Genomic DNA, 16,749 nt, shown 5'->3' with positions numbered 1-16,749 from the left:
AGATAGGACATCCAGCCATCATATTCACAGATCAGAGAGGGCATTGCAACAAATTACACAGCACAACACATAAGGCAGAGTGAAGAAAAAAGGCCATTGTGATTAAACCAGTGGTTCTCAACCTTTTTTTCCACATGAATACCTAAGTAACCCCTTACTAACCCCAGAGTATAGGATGCTATAGGTGCTCTGTGGTTAGTAAGGGATTACTTAAGGTGGTAGGTGTGTGGGAAAAGAAAATTGAGAACCACTGGCTTGCAATGTGAACCATTTTAACGTACCAGTTGGAGCCAATGGGCTGATGGGACATAACACTGAACTCTCTTCCACGTCAATTGATTTTGGAGTGACTTCTATGACTGGGGTTCCTGTCTCAGGTGGACCTATTGTTAGTCCCTCCAGCAGTGTGGCCAGGACATTTGGAGTAGCCGTTACCTTTTGAACAAACTCTTTAATGGTGGCTAGCGTGTGAGGTGGAACCTCTGTGACTCCTGGTCTCAATGTTACTTCTTCAGTCGCGGCCACAGATACTGGCACTTCTGGACTGGAAATCTCCTCAGTAATGGCTGATAGTTCTTCAGGCAGGCCTGTAATGTTAGAAAGGGTAATTCCCTCTGTAACGGGTTCTTCGGGAGTTGGTGTTCTGTCGGTCTCTTGGGTGAGAACTGGTGGAATCATGGTCAACTCAAGAGTTTCCTCAGTGGAGGGCAGACTTATTGGAGTGAAAGGGCTAAGTGTAAAAACATTTCCCTGTACTTCTCCCTCTTCAGTAGTCCTTGTGAAGAATTCTTCCTCCTTTTCAGATATGGTTTGGATGGTGAAGATGGTTCCTTCAACAGTAGTCACCTCTTCCGGCTCTGTGGCTGGGAAGGCAAGGGGCGTTTCTGTGACTACTTCTATACCAGGCTTTGCTGTGGAGAAAAATCAGCATGTTACGGAGATTATCAATGAGGAGAAGATTACAGAGAAGACAAAGAGCACATAGAACACAGAAGAGCACACACAGGAAAAGGCCCTAAGACCCCACCATGTCTGTGCTGAACAGAAGGCCGAATTAAACTCAATTTTCACACAGAGGGTGGTTGGCATGTGGAACAAGCCCCCAGAGGAAGTGGTAAAGGCAACATTTAAGACACAGATTGGAATGGTTTTATCGGGACATGACCCACAAACCCTCATTTCCCTGCATGTTCGTGCACCTGCCCAATTTATATGTCAATACCCTATTGATGCCTCTCATAAGTTTATAAGCATCCTTCTGGCCACCTCTCCACTTGAATCAAATTGAACTCTCTATCTTGGTTCATCCCACAGTGATTTTCCTCATGGACTGTTAGCTCTTCCTATTGAGGAAGATAAACAGGCTAAGCTGAGTGTATTTGGGATCACGGCGGTGGTGTGTGTGTGTGTGTGTGTGTGTGTGTGTGTGTGTGTGTGTGTGTGTGTGTGTGTGTGTGTGTGTGTGTGTGTGTGTGTGTGTGTGTGTGTGTGTGTGTGTGGGAATGACATGGCTAATATAGTCATTAGCGCAATGATGTTTCAGCGCCAGCGACTGTGACAGGTGTTTGAATCCCACACTGTCTGTCAGGAGTTTGTATGTTCTCTCTGTGTCTGTGTGGATTTCATCTGAAGGCTCTGGATTCATTCCACTGTTCAAAATGTACTGTGGGTTGCAGGTTACTGATTGGCTTCCCATTGGCTTTTGAGCCGAAATAGCTTGTTGCTGTGCTGTATGTCTAAATTAAAAACAAATCCATTTGGAGTCATTGGATGTACATCGTTAGTCTTAAATGGTGGGACCAACAGTGGGCGATTGCCAGTCTTGGGAGACACAACAGAGTCCATGAAGCTGAAGGTTCGGGTTGTGGTGGAGCTGTGGAAGAATTCTGGTTCCCTTGAATTGTAACTTTTCCTTTGGCTGGTGGTGTATGTCTGGGTTGCAATGATCATTACTGCATTCATGTGTTCTTGAGTAGCCAGGCCATCAGAGGTTATGGAGAGAAGGCCGGGCAGTGGGGCTGAGTGGGAGAATGGATCAGCTCATGAATGAATGGCAGGGCAGCCCTGATGGGCTGAATGGTCTATTTCTTCTCCTATGTCTTATGGTCTTAATACAAGAGAATCAAGCCTTAACCTGGTCCAATCATCCAATGGATGGAATGGTTAGTGTAGCAGTTAGCGCAATGCTATTACAGCCCCAGTGACCAGGGTTCGAATCCGGCACTCTCTGTAAGGAGTTTGTACATTCTCCCCATGTCTGCGTGGGTTTCCTCTGGGTACTCCAGTTTCCTCCCATCTTCAAAATGTATGGCAATTGGGTGTAATTGGGCGGCACAAGCTCTTGGGCTGGAAAGGGCCTGTTACTGTACTGAATGTCTAAATTTAAAAATCAATAATCTTACTAATTAATAATTAAAATCTACGTGGATTGCTTTATACAGTTAGCTCAATTCACCTTACATGCAAATTTATTTTAGTTTCTAGCTTTCATCTAGTTTTTATGAAATCATAGTTTGCAGAGAGTTGTGAATATGGCTCAGGTCATGATGCAGGCTGACTGCCCCTCCTTCATCTCAGGCCATGATACAGACCGACTGCCCCTCCTTCATCTCAGGCCATGATACAGACCGACTGCCCCTCTTTCATCTCAGGCCATGATACAGACCGACTGCCCCTCCTTCATCTCAGGCCATGATACAGACCGACTGCCCCTCCTTCATCTCAGGCCATGATACAGGCCGACTGCCCCTCCTTCATCTCAGGCCATGATACAGGCCGACTGCCCCTCCTTCATCTCAGGCCATGATACAGACCGACTGCCCTTCTTCATGTCTGTCAGTGGTTCCTGCTGACTTGGGAAAGCTGCTAACAAACTAAAGGACCCACAGTCACACTCTCTTCTTCCCCTCTCCCCTCTCATTAGGCAGAAGGCATTTGACCTCGAAAACATGAACCTCTAGATTCCTTCCAGCTGTAAAATTTAAGTAGATCTTAAATAAACCTCACATTGGTGAAAGATGATTGCAGTGTTTTGACTGCACTGTTCTCTAGACTCTGCAATATTGCTGTAATATGTACCTTGCACTCTTTCAATTACTTTTACATGACTCCCTACAGTTGCTGTAGCTAAATATGGGATCACTTGCAAAACAAAGCTTATCACTGCATCTTTGCCCATGTGGCTATAAATACTTATCCCATTAAATGCATGGCAACAATCTCTGAATTTTCTTTCTGTCCCATGAGCCTTTTCCCCGTTATTTTGTATTCTAGGGATTATCCAATTCCTTTGTGAGAAACACATTTAACTCCCGAGGAATTCAATCCAAACCATCACCACTCACTCCCTGAGATTTTCCTTTTATTTCCACAAGTTCTGCTGCCAGTCACCCTTAACCTATGGCTTTGGTTCTTGAATGTTCTGCCAATAGAGAGGACCACACAGAGAGAAGCTCTTCCCAGGGTGTGTTTCGCCAAAAATTTAAGGGCAGGAGGACCTTTGAGGAGCAACTTCTTTAAGAGGCAAATGGTTAGGATTTGGAAAGTGTGGAGGTGGCTGGAGGTTTTGAGGATGTGCTGCCACTCCCCACCATCTCCTTCACCTCCACAGCAGCCCTTGTAGCCGCTCAGGATAGGCCTAGGAAAGGGCTTCTCTGAGGCAGCACCAATTTTCCCACTCTCTCCAATAGCAACTCCCTGGCAGTTGCCACTGGACCCCACAGCAGTGATGTTTTTACACAGGCATCAGGGTAAAAGGCTCTCTAATGGTTTCAACTGGGGGTTCACAAATCTCCCGATATTTGTGGGTCCACACATCACCTGTTTAAAGCATAAAGGATGAACTCCCATTTCTGTGTGTCCAGTTGAAAAGTAGAGGAGCGAGTCTATCTTCCAAACTGTTAGGGGAACTCAACTGAGCAGGTAGCATCTGTAGAGGGAAAGATGTGGTTCTTCTTTCAGTTTGAACCCCTGCTTTATCTGGGCTTCACTCAGCTTCTGGATTGCGTATCGAATTCTCCAACTCTAGGTAGCTCATTCGTTCTTTCCACGGGCATCAGAACCGACTATTTCTGCCTTTGTTCTGGTTCATTCCCCCTCCTGTTATTTATCACCTGACTCATGGGGATGCCCCATGGTCTATCTCTTCACAATACCTGGCTTAGACAAAGCAGAACCATTTATCCCATTAGCTCTCTCTCTATCAAAGTGATTCTACCAAATCCACATCTTCTCTGGTACTGGGAACCAATTTGAGAAATGATCTTGTCATAAACACTGACCTGAAACAGTCAGCGTGTGTGACATCAACTCTTTGGTCTCACTTTATCACTGTTTTTCTATTCCTCTCCTTTTGCCCTCCCAAAACAAACTTTTCTCTTTCCCAGTTCTGCTGAAGGGTCCTGGATAACAATAGGTTAACTGTTTTTCTTTACTCAGATGCCACCTGACCCGTTGAGGGTTTCCAGCCTTTTATGATTCTGCTGAAGTTCTTTGTTACCTACCACTGAAGCAGTAAGCATCATGGAGAGTGATGGGATCGGGATAGCCAGTCTGGTTGGGGTACCGGTACACGGTTCGAACACCCAACAGGTTGCCGCCACAGTTAGGTCTTTGCTTCGAGATCGGATATCGAACACTGCCATCAGCGAGCCAGCCAGTATTGCACTGATCCATGCCATCTTTCCAGGCCATGTATAACTGTCCTGTGGTGGCTAACTGGGCACCTTTGTCAAGGCAAGCTTCCATTGCTCCCTTGAAAGTATATCTTCCAGTGGTGGTTGTGTAGAAGACTTTTCCTAGAAACATAAAAAAAATTAAAGACCACGTCAATTATTCCAGAACTCCAGAAAATTCTTTGCACGCAGGCTAAGCACACGAAAAAAACAAGAGTCCAGAAACTTGGATAGGGTCAATTATAACAGTGTGTCTGTGTGACATGAAAATGCATAAGGGATTTTGGGGTTGAGAGAGAGAGACAGAGAGAGATGGGGGGTGGTGATGGTGGGGAGTTGGGGTTAGAGATTGGATCAGAAATGATTACTGTGTAGAAAAGGTGAGGCAAGGTTTGGTTCATGGCAATGGTAGGCCAGGGTAGTTGTTGGCAAAATGAATGCAGTAAGGTTTTGGGGAGAGGTGGTGAAACCAGCATTGGTGGGATGTGGTAGGGGAAGGGCAGTCAGTAGCTTGTGGTGAAATTAGAGTTTCCAGAGGCACTGGAATGGCGGGTGTGGAATGGAGAGGGTCTCAAAGGATGGAGAGTAAATCTAAATTTATTAAAGTTGCGCTGTCAATAGCCAGGAAATGTATCGCAGTAATGTGGAAATCCGATTCCCTACTACACATTGATTGTTGGAACATGGATGTGTAAAGTTGTATTCCCCTTGAGAAGATTACTTATAGTCTTAGGAATAGATATAGTACATTCGTTGCAATTTGGCAACATTTTTAGATTACTTAAATGCCCAGAATGGAGAATTTATTTTGAAATTTGATAATTAGTTGACTCCTTATCAGAAATGTAATACTTTTAAAAAAATGATCTGACTCTGAGATGTTGAACCTTGCTCCTGTTGCTTTTTCCTTTCTATTTTCTTTATCTTTATCTCCACTATTTCCTGCTGTCTGTCCCCTTTTCTTTTGAATCTGGGAAGGGGGTGCTAAGAGAAGAGCAATTCTCCTTTCTTTTTTTTGGACCTTATGAATGTTTTTCTATGATTTTATATTCAGTGTATTGTTGTTAAATTTTATTTGAGTCCTATAGTCTGTATTTTCTTAAATAAAATATTCAAAAAGGATTTTCAGAATCTTCCATTGGGTACATTCAGATTTCTGAATAATGGGTTAAGACTAACATCAAGGATTACACTGGACAACTAAGATTTTGCTTCCTCAACAATTTTGGGTGTATTTTATGGATTCTGGGCTGTTGATCACAAAAACTCACCGTAAAATTTCCCTATCGGATATCTTTTTTTAGATATAACCTTACTTTTGTGATTTCCCATCAAATTTTGTCTACTTCAAGCATACAAAACCATGAAGTGCCACATGCGGATGAAAATGCATTTTCTGCACTTGGACGTCTTCCCTGCTGATCTTGGTGCAGTCAGTGACGAACATGGTGAAAGGTTTCACCAGGACGTTGCGACCTTGGAAAAGTGGTATAGGACAACTGGAACCCATCAATGTCGGCCATCATTGTTGGACACTGAGAGGCATCAGATGCTGAGTACAAATGAAAATCAGTGGCAAACATTTTTAGGTCAGTTGAACTAACGCAACGTATTATGCGATTAAACATGCTGAAGTCAATAAAAGTTAATTTTATGTTTATCCAACTTCATGATACAGGAAATGTGAAATGATCTTTGTGTTCAGTTTGAAGTTGTCTATCATAATCCCCAATTTATTTTAGGAAGCAAATCTTTTAAAAAAAATTGTTGTCCGATGTTATATCCTTACTCTGAGGAGGGTTTGGCAGATAGAATTCATTGTCTTGTGGATGAATGAGCCCATGAGGGTTAGCCAGACCTCATGTTGAGATGATGGCATGTGGTAGCTGGGAAACATACAGGTTGAATTGGATGGGCAACCTTGTTTATTTAATCTCCGCCACTGATCCTGCCTTCTTCCTCTTCACGAGAACATGCCCAAATCAATGATAACCAGAACATTTCCAGCACTTGGCAAAATCCCTTCTCCTCACAAACCAAAGTTTCCAACAACCCTTGTCTGCATTCACCCAAAGTTCTCTACTTATACCCTGTCCTGCATGCTGCATTGTAGATCTCACAGCAGATATTTCTAGAAAAAGTACACCTTACCTTGTAGATCTTTTGCAAAGCAATAAACATCATAAGTTTCATTGGTGTCTCTAATGCCATATGATCTGATGCCTGGGTACTCATCCAAATTACCATAGCATCCCACTCGCGGTTTTTGAATTGGATACCTGAGAAAAGCATTTCAGAAATGTGTCTTTATATTAATTGTAAACATTGGACTTCACTGTAAAAGGTTTAAAAAGGACAAAACAGGAAGTAACAGTCTGAGTACAGACCAACGTCTTTGTACATCTGTCTCATTTTCGGTTTTGGATCAAGTCTGTGCTTTGAATGGGATACAGCAACCAGATGACCACAAGCTCCCTCCCACAGTAAATACTGGCTCCATCCGACTCAGCTGAACCTACCCAAACCAGCCCCACCAGAGATCTTGTACCTTTTTTAAACATACATGCAGCATGTTAACAGGCTCTTTCGGCTCATGAGGCCTTGCTCCCCAATAACCCCCTCTTCTTCCCCGTCATCTCTCCTTTCCCTGTCTCCTTTCGCCCAGACATGAGAAATTTTAATGCATTTCCTTATCATATTCAATTCACACCTTTTGTTGGTCTGGATTCCTCCCCCATTGGTTGAATTCTGACACTTTCTGATTGTAGAGCGCGTCAAAAGAACCATAGACTTGTTGATCCAAACCAAGGCTTTTATTAACTAAAAGACTGGAGCCTATCACAAGTAGGTCGACCAGTCCAGAATGACCTGGTCTGGCTAGGAGCAATCCTTTAAGACCTGCCAGTAGGTGGTGCTACACTCTCAGCCAATCACAGCCATCCTACACGACCATCTGTACATAGACACATTGGTGATAGAATCTGTACTAACACACTGATATCTCCTGCTTCTGCATTTCCTTGAAGAAGGGCTCAGGCCCGAAACGTTGACAATATATCTTTGTCTCCTGTTGAGTTGAAAAGACTGGCTGAGTTCCTCCAGCATTTTAGTGTGTTTGCCCAATGACACCCAATTGACCTGCAGCCTCGATACATTTTGAACTTTGGGAGGAAAGCAGAGCACCCGGAGGAAACCCGCGCAGACACGGAGGGGGGGGGGGGGCACGTATAAAGTCTGTACAGAAAGCGCCAGGTTGAAACCCGGTCGCTGCTACTGTGACAGTAATGCACTAACTGTGCTGCCCTCATCTTGTGTCCAGGATGGGGAGTGAAACAAGGTCACAAAAATGAAACCCTGCCTCTTGAACGTCTCTTACCTTTCATCATTGAAAGGAGGGAAAAAGATCATCTTGCGATTTAATCATTCAATAAATTTAAAAAAATATAAATGTAACCACACATTTTCACCAAATGCTTGAGGATGAGTTTCTGTTCATCAGACAGACCAGGAAAACTTCACCCAAAACACAATCTGCGGAAAATTGCGCCAAGTGCCTTCGGTTTTTGTGCACCCTCAAAATACATTGACTGACTGGTTCTACGGAAATTTGCTTCATGTTATAGGTCCTTCGATCACATGGAGCCTGGCGTTTCCCTGTTCCCCAAGGGTCATAATGGGACAACATGTGGGATTGGTCCAGACCTTACTGTTTGATCAGCTATCCAACCTGCGTCGCACTGATCATATCCATCATCGTAAGCTGCCTGTAGTTGCTCCAGGGTGGCGATGGTGGCAGTGTTGTCAATACAAGCCTGCTGAGCTTTGTAGAAGTCAAGGGTATACCTGGTGGAGATGGCACGATAGTGGAAGACAACACCTGGAAGCAGAAAAGAAAGGTAGGTAAGAGTCACCTTCCTGATCTAAGCAACTGCATTGATATCAAGTTGCCTTCTGTTGACTACGATGCTACAAAGTGTACCATCATGCACTTTGGTAGAAGAAACTTTGGGCAAACTATTACTTAGCTGGAGAGAACATTCAAAATTCAGAGGTGCAAAGGGACTAGGGAGTACTTGTGTAGGATACCCTAACGATTAACCTCCAGGTTGAGTTGTGGTGAAGAAGGTGAATGCAATGTTCACTTTCATTTCTAGAGGAATAGGATATTAAAACAGGGATGTGATGTTGAGTGTCTATCGGGCATTGGTGAGACCTCGCTTGGAGTGCTGTGTACAGTTTTGGGCTCCCTATTTGAGAAAGGATGTGCTGGCATTGGAAAGGGATCAGAGAAGATTTACTGGAATGAAATGAAAGAGTTAGTATATGAGGAAGATTTGCAGCTCTTGAACTGTACTCATTAGAGTTAAGAAGTGACCTCATAGAGACATTTTGAATGCCTGGACAGAGTAAATGTGGCAAGGATGTTTCCCATGGTCAGGGAGTCTCGGATAAGAGGGCACAACTTCAGAATAAAAGGGCGTCAATTTAACATAGAAATTTCTTTAGCCAGAGGGTCGTGAGTCTGTGGAACTTGTTGCCACAGGCGGCCGTGGAAGCGAGGCTGATGGTGTATTTAAGGCAGAGATTGACTGGGCACCAAGGGCTGCGGGGAGAAAGCCGGGGAGTGGGGCTGACTGGGGGGAATGGATCAGCTCATGAGCAGACTCGAAGGGCCGATGGGTCTCCTTGTCAGAGGGGTGTTTTATACTTGGTCCATTATGTCAGTATGCACGTCAAACACCTGCAATAATATAAAAGCCCAGTCGCACAAAGACACGGGCTCATTATAACCGCTGTTTGCCATTATTTTCTGAAAATACCAAAGGTATTTCTTGAGAGGAGGAAGGGCTAGCATTCAGATGAAGATTACTGGGAGTGATCATTGGGAGCCAATCTCACTGCTTCTGGAACACAGACAGGAATTTTCCAGCACAGGTGACCCAACTGGAATGGTAAAGGCAAAATGACTAAAATGTAGGGAAGGATAGCAGTAACGGAGAACTGTAATATATCAACATTTACCTTCAACATGCAGCTTTACAATATCCTGGCTGTCTTCAATCCCATGCATCACCTCACAGCGGTACATTCCAGAATCACTTGACAATAGTTTATTCAGCTCCAAGGTGGCATCGCTGGGTATTTCATGGTAACCTGGAAGCTTGACTCGACCTTTGTACTCTTGGCTGATCTTCACCTTTCCCAAAGTAGCAACTACGATGACTGTCTCTTTCCCGCCTTCTGCCATTTTGGTCCATTTGATTCTTGGGGCTAGCAGAGATTCCAGGGGAGAGTCCGGAGAGAGTGGCATGGAAGTGATGAAGTAGCAGGGGATAGTCACAGAGCTTGCAAGCTCAGCTTTGACTGGTGTCTGTGCAGAAATCTTCACATTCAGTGCCTTAGCATCATCTGTCAAACAAGGATCGTAAAGGCACCTTCTTACTCTCCACCACACCAAACCATCACTGCTTTCGTTTATCACCAGAGCATCCACCCACTCCCACACAGCAGCGGAAGAACACGTCAATGCCCATCCTGCTGTGGAAGTATATCTCCATTCACCTCTTCTTGCTGGGTTAAAATCCTGCAAGTTCCCTCCCAACAAAACTGGGAACACTTTCACCACCCGGGGTATAACCATTTGAGGAGTCGCCATCACCTTCTCGACGGCAGTCAGTGAAGGCCAATACGTGCCAGCTTCATTGTCGATGAAGATACAGTCTGATAAAAATCCCAGTCCCTGCTTATATCCAAATCACAAATTATTTGGGACATCCTGTTATAGCTTACACCAGCATGAGGCAGACACTTCCTTACCATGCAATGAAGTTTGCAGACCCAAGTTCTACCGTTGATGTCCAAGTTCAGAAATGGCTTTTACAGCCATTCCCCAACTTTTATATTTGGCTAAGGCCCCTTTATGACTCTGCTCAAAGTTTATGGCCCCCCTTCCTCGTGAAGTGGTCAAGTATTTGTTTCTACCGTACTTCTCTCCAACTGATTACCATATGTAATTGATACCATGAAAAATTCAATCCCCCTCTTTTCAGCCCCGGCCGCCTGCCCAACAAAGTTCCCGACGCACATTCCGTCGTGTCTCTCCCAGGCCTCAGCCGCCCACTCATCAGACTTCCAACACCCTGACCGCGGATCATCACCCCAGCTGCCCACCTACTGGAATTCACGATGCACTAACCGCGAATCCCTGCCCCGGCTGCCTGCCCAATGGAGTTCCAGATGTCCTGACCGTGAACCCTCATCTGGGCCCTGGGCAACCGCCCATCCAACTTCTCAATGTCCCTACCATGGATCCTTTTTTTTAAAAAAATTTTTTATTTTTCACACCATAAATCACATTAGCCATGATATACACTTTTTCACACATATACAGTGACTTTTTCTCCCCCCCCTCCCTCTTCCCAAGCCACCCCCCCAGCCCCCCCTCTCATCCATTTTAGGTATACAATCTAGGTTGCATTAAGCCAGTCAGACAATGTTGTCATTCAACAAAAATACACCAGAAATTCTACTGAGTCCATTCTTTTCTTTCCTTCTCCTTCCATCAACTTAGGTAATGTTTGTTCCCCCTACCATGGATCCTTGACCCGGCCTCCACCCACCCCAGCTCCCGACATCCTGACCATAGATCCTCACCTAGGCCCCAGTCACCCTCCTACCCAACCACCCGATGCCTTGAACGACACAGGTACTTACCGTGGTCAAAAATAATATGCATGTAATATTCGACCCCTTACATTTTACCCTGAAAATTAGTTCCCAAAACTTGACTATCACACGAGTATAAACAGTACATCAAAAAAAATTAAAATATTTTTGTTACGTGAAGTGAAAAGAAAACTAGGCTTTTACTTAAATGTCCTGTATCCACAGAGCCCCCGTTGAGAATGATTGGTTAAGGTCAGAGGTAACTTGGCACCAATTAATTATCTATTGTGGCTCAAGACTGACTTGACATTAACCCACGTAAACTAAGCTTAAAAGTACAGAGACTAAATTGAAAAACCCCTTGAGACGTGAAGCGTAGGTGGTCTGTGAGGTGGTCACAGTGACTGTTTGAATTTCAGTCAACAGGGTTGGATTTATTACAGACTGAGTTAAAGCAATCGTCTAAAACTTAGGTAATAATGTGTAATCATTAATCCATGACTTACCGAAAACTTCTAAAGAAATAGCTGCTGCGATCACTTGCAAACACACAAACACTAATAACAGAGTGGTCATAATTTACCTGGAGGAAAGAAAGTTACAAAGTGAGTCAATGTCATTGGTGCTGAACAGAGGTGGTGAATGTGAAAGAAAGGTGATGTGGAGCAGGGAGAAATAAAAAAGTGCTGGCTACTTTTAAATTTTACACTTAAATTTAAAGGTTACATTTTAAAATTTAGACATACAGCACAGTAACAGGCCCTTCTGGCCCACGAGTCCGTGCCGTGCAAATATTCAAATGAACCTATAACCCTGGTACGTTTTTAAGAGCGGGAGGCAACCGGAGGCCCCGGAGGAAACCCATGCAGACACGGGGAGAAGGTACCATCTCCTTACAGACAGCGCAGGATTCGAACCCGGGTCTGTAACACCATTGTGCTAACCTCTACGTTAACCATGTTGCTCTTCGTGAAGACCGCCCGTCAACAATCTACATCAAAATGGAGTTCTGAGCTTGGAATAAGATTCAAGGGAACCTTGATTGAAGAAATAATGGTAGAATAATAAAATAGGGGTGCAGGAAAAGGGTGTTCAGCTACAAGCCTGCACCACCATTAAATACGACTGTGGCTGATCACGCAACCTCAGTACCCTGATCCTGCTCTCTCTCCATATCCTTTAATCCCTTTAACCATAAGGGCCACATTCAACTTCCCTTTGAATATTATTTTTAGACATATAGCACAGTAACAGTCCCTTCCAACCCATGAGCTCATGCCACCCAATGACCTATAATCTCCGTATGTTTTGAAGGATGGGAGGAAACCTCAGCACCCGGTGGAAACTGGTGTTATAGACAGCACTGGATTCGAACCCAGCTCACTGGCACTCCAACAGTGTTGCACTAACTGGTACACTAACCATGCCGCCTCACGACAAAATCTAATGAACTAGCCTCAACAACCTTCTGTGATAGGGAGTTTCGCAAGTTCACAACTTTGGGTAAAGAACTTTATCCTCATCTCAGTCCTAAATGGCTCAACCCTGTCTCTAGTTTGATACAGTTTTCACCATCTGAATTTAGGCATTGTCTCCCTCTAGTGGCCGTCTATCTACCTAACAGGCAAGGTGTTCTCAACTCTTGATCAAGTTAGCAGTTTTGAAGTGGAAAGGCTAAATTCAGCCTCATGCTTCTGGGCTTAACAGGAAGGAGAAACACAAGCTGCCACAGTTCATGCTTCTGATCATGTGGTGGTGACAATTTCCATGATGAAAGGTTGAGCTTTTCTGAATCTTGGTCAGTGCTGCTATTCTTACACTGCTTACCTTAAGTTTCCAACGGTTGCACATTTGGGTTAAATGCAGATTACTTTGGGGTTGTATAAAGGAAAGGGATGTGTCAGCATACAGAATGGAGATTGAAAACGTGGCTGAATGGAGCACCAACAACAACCTCGCACTCAATGTCACCAAAACTAAGGAGCTGATTGTTGACTTCAGGAAGGGAAAACCAGAGGTCATTGGGGGATCAAAGATGGAGAGAGTGAGCTAATTTTCTTGGGAGTCACTATCTCAGAAGATCTTTCCTGGACCCAACACACTAATGGTGTCATGAAGAAAGCCCGTCAGTTTGCAGAGGTTTGGCATGACATTGCAAATTTCTACAGAGGTGTGGTGAAGAGTGTGCTGACCAGCTGCATCACCGTCTGGTCTGGGAACACCAATACCCCTGAGGATTAAGCTCTCCAAAAGGTAGTGGACACAGCTCAGGATTCCACGGGCAAAACCCTCCCCACCATCGAGCAAATCTACAGGGAACACTGCCGTCGGAGAGCAGCATCAATCACCGAGGATCCACACCACCCAGCACACGCTCTGTTCTCGCTGCTGCCATCAGGAAAGTGGTAGCGGTGCCCCAAGACTCACACCAGCAGGTTCAGGAACAGCTGCTACCCCTCCACCATCAGACTCCTCAACAACAAACTCAATCAGGGACTCGTTTACCGACTCTTACTTGTGCACTTTATTAATTTTTTTATTCTCTCTGTGCTGCACAGTCAGTTTGTTTACATTCATTATCAGTATACAGATCTTTGTTGACTGTGTAATTTTTCTTTGCACATTATGTGATGTCATGTATGTTCTCTGACAATAATTGAAATCTGGATGTGAATCTGAAATCTGAAAATGTTGGAAAAACTCAGCAGGTTGCAGCTGTGAGAGAGAAACAGAGTTAACATTTTAGGTTGAAGACCCCTCATGGGAAGGGTCCTTTAAGCTGCGGGGGGTGGGGGGGGGAAGGGGAGATGTCTCTCATTGAGTGACCACGGGGATGAGTTGCCAATGAGTGATACATTGAACTTGATTTTTCCCAGAGTAAGTGATATGGTGAACTAGGAAATTAAAGGTATTTTAGATAGGGTGGCACTGAGGGGCCTCTGCAGTGATAACTTGTGTAATTGAATCATCATAAATTTGAATTTGAACTTATCCCAATCGACACTGAGATTTAGTGCCGCAAAGCTTCAATTTAAAATTTTTGTTTTCAGATCCTTCAATCGCTTTGATCAGCCTAAGTCCTTCCAAGTAAAGCAATACTTCATTTGTGAACCTGCCAGAGTTAACTACTGCATCCAGTGATCCCATTGAGGCCTTCTCTACATCGGAGAGACTGGATGCGGACTGAGAGATCACTTCGCTGAAGACCTTCGCTCTGTCTGCTTTAGTGACAGGGATCTCCCAGTGGCCACCCATTTCAGTTCGGCTCCCCACTCTCATGCTGACATGTCTGTCTATGGCCCTCATGTAGTGTCCCACCAAGACCACCTGTAAATTTAAATTGTAACACTTAATTTTCCCTCTGGGCACTCTCCAACTGGATGGTGTTAACATCGACTTCTCCGGTTTCTGTGAGACCACTCCCCGTTCTCCTCTTCCCCATCCCTTCTTTCCTCCAGCTCTCCTCCCCCTCTCTCTCCATTCACAGAGCCATCTCCCTCTCCCCCTCTTTGTTGGTGTGCCCTCCCTCTCTTCTCCACCTATTGTCTCCTACCTCTGGGACTGTGCTCCTCCCCTATCCCTCCCTCCCATCATTTTGTTCAGATATCTGCCTACATTTTGTTGAAGCTCAAAATGGTAGTTTTGTATCTTTAACTTTTCTAAATTAAGAATGCTGCCTAACCTGCTCAGATTTTACTTGCATTGTGTTTTTACTTGTCCCTTGCTCCTAGTTATCTCCTCGTCTGAGAATTCCAAGCTCCAAACTCCTCTTTTTCTGACCTGCTGTGCCCCTCCTATTTTCATTTGTTCTCCCATTGATACCTTCACTTCCAGCTGCCTGGTGCCACACACTTGACATTCAAAATTAAACCACAGTGCTGGAAACTCTCAGCTGGTCAGACAGGATTGGAGGAGAAATAGACAGGATTCTTTGGCTGAACAGAAATCCATTCGGTGCATCCTTCCCTTTTGTTCTCTCCTCCCTTTGGGTGTTCCAGTGCCAGGTTTACTTGAAAAACACAGCTCTGAAGTGCCATGGGGCATTAACTATGTCGAGCATGATATATAACTGCAATTGCTGTTTGTGAAGTGAATATGGATTGTATCTAAGTGGTGTTTGCCCATTGTTGGTGAAGAGCATCCTTCAGCTTGGCCTGGTGCCTCTGAGAAAATCTGTAGCTTCTCTGCTTGCTGCTGGTAAGGGTCAAGGACATCGTAAGCGACTCCCAGTCTGATTTCTGAATGAAGTGAGCACTGCCCCACTCACTCCTGCTGTCTGGCTGTAAAACCTCTCGTGTACAATCATACGCACAAAAAGACCCAGGAATTTCTTCTTCTGCTACTGAATACATCACAGACTCATAAAAATGTGAGGCTCCACTGGAATTTTCCATCTGTTTTGGCCATCCTCTCAGTTTATTTCAATAAATAAAAGCAAAATGTTGGAAACACTCAGCTAGTCAGGAAGCATCTGCGGAAGGAAAAACAGTTGATGTTTCAAATCCGGGAATTTTTTTTTCTGTACCAGTAAAATGATCAGATTTTCAGGAAAAAAAATCTATCATGGTTCTCTGTGGCCCGTCACAGAATGTACCCTAACCCCAGAACTTTCCTCCCCTCTGTGAGTCTGACAAAGTATCTAGAACTTGTGATGTTTCTTTTATTGTAGTAAAGAAAGTTGCCCTCTTTTGTATTAATAAAATTTTATTAACAAGTCATGACCTTGTGAGGCATCCATTTTGCATTTAACTGGAGGTGGAACATTTGTCTCTGACACCCTCTAGTGGTCAGGAGGATCACTAACTCCCAAACACCACAGAACTGAAATGCAAACACTTTCTCTCCCCACAGATGTGCCCTGATCAGGTTTTTTGTTTGTGTTCTTATTTCAAAGTTTGAGCATCCATGTATTTTTGATTTCATTCTCAGCTTATTGCCACAAATGGAAAAAAAAAGATGATTGGGTGCCCACACTGTGGTGAGTGACACAAACTATATGTCATGACTTAGCTGGTCTCAGCTGGCAGCATCACTGGAAGGGAATAAATGTGGCAGTATTCCCATGTCTGGTCAGTTTGCAGGTCTTTCTGTTGGAAGGGTAGCATGGTTAGCTTAGCGGTTACAGCGCCACTGTTGTCTGTAAGGAGTTTGTACGTTCTCCTTGTGTCTGCGGGAGTTTCCTCCGGGTGCTCCGGTTTCCTCCCATGTTCCAAAGACATACGGAGTCTTCTGGTTAGCTGGTCACATGGGTGTATTTGGGCGGCACAGGCTTGTGTGCAGGAAGGGGCTGTATCTCCAAGAGAAAAATTTTTTAAAATCCTGTATCTCCAGCTGATCTTAGTCAGGGTCCAATGGATGATTTTAACGTGGCCTCGTTGTCTCTATCCCATTCCTCTTGGGAATCTTTTCA

The 16,749-nt window shown here is 44.4% G+C and overlaps 1 protein-coding gene across 3 annotated transcripts in view; it reads right to left on the bottom strand.

The window, feature by feature from the left end:
* Positions 1-11,918, bottom strand: part of acana (aggrecan a) — a 54,284-nt gene extending 42,366 nt beyond the window's left edge. For all 3 annotated transcript variants that reach the window (XM_069910219.1, XM_069910220.1, XM_069910221.1), the window contains exons 1-6: positions 11,846-11,918; positions 9,696-10,082; positions 8,376-8,550; positions 6,825-6,952; positions 4,503-4,796; positions 282-911 (exon numbers count right to left, since the gene is read on the bottom strand). In XM_069910219.1, the coding sequence (XP_069766320.1) occupies positions 282-911; positions 4,503-4,796; positions 6,825-6,952; positions 8,376-8,550; positions 9,696-10,082; positions 11,846-11,915 (1,684 nt within the window). In that variant the 5' untranslated portion in view covers positions 11,916-11,918. The remainder of the gene's footprint in view (positions 1-281; positions 912-4,502; positions 4,797-6,824; positions 6,953-8,375; positions 8,551-9,695; positions 10,083-11,845) is intronic.
* Between the last annotated feature and the right edge of the window lie 4,831 nt (positions 11,919-16,749).

Source organism: Narcine bancroftii, chromosome 14 (genome assembly GCF_036971445.1).
Source record: "Narcine bancroftii isolate sNarBan1 chromosome 14, sNarBan1.hap1, whole genome shotgun sequence".
NCBI classification, from domain to species: Eukaryota; Metazoa; Chordata; class Chondrichthyes; order Torpediniformes; family Narcinidae; genus Narcine; species Narcine bancroftii.
Note: the sequence above shows the minus strand (reverse complement) of the source record. Positions and strands in the feature narration are given on the sequence as shown.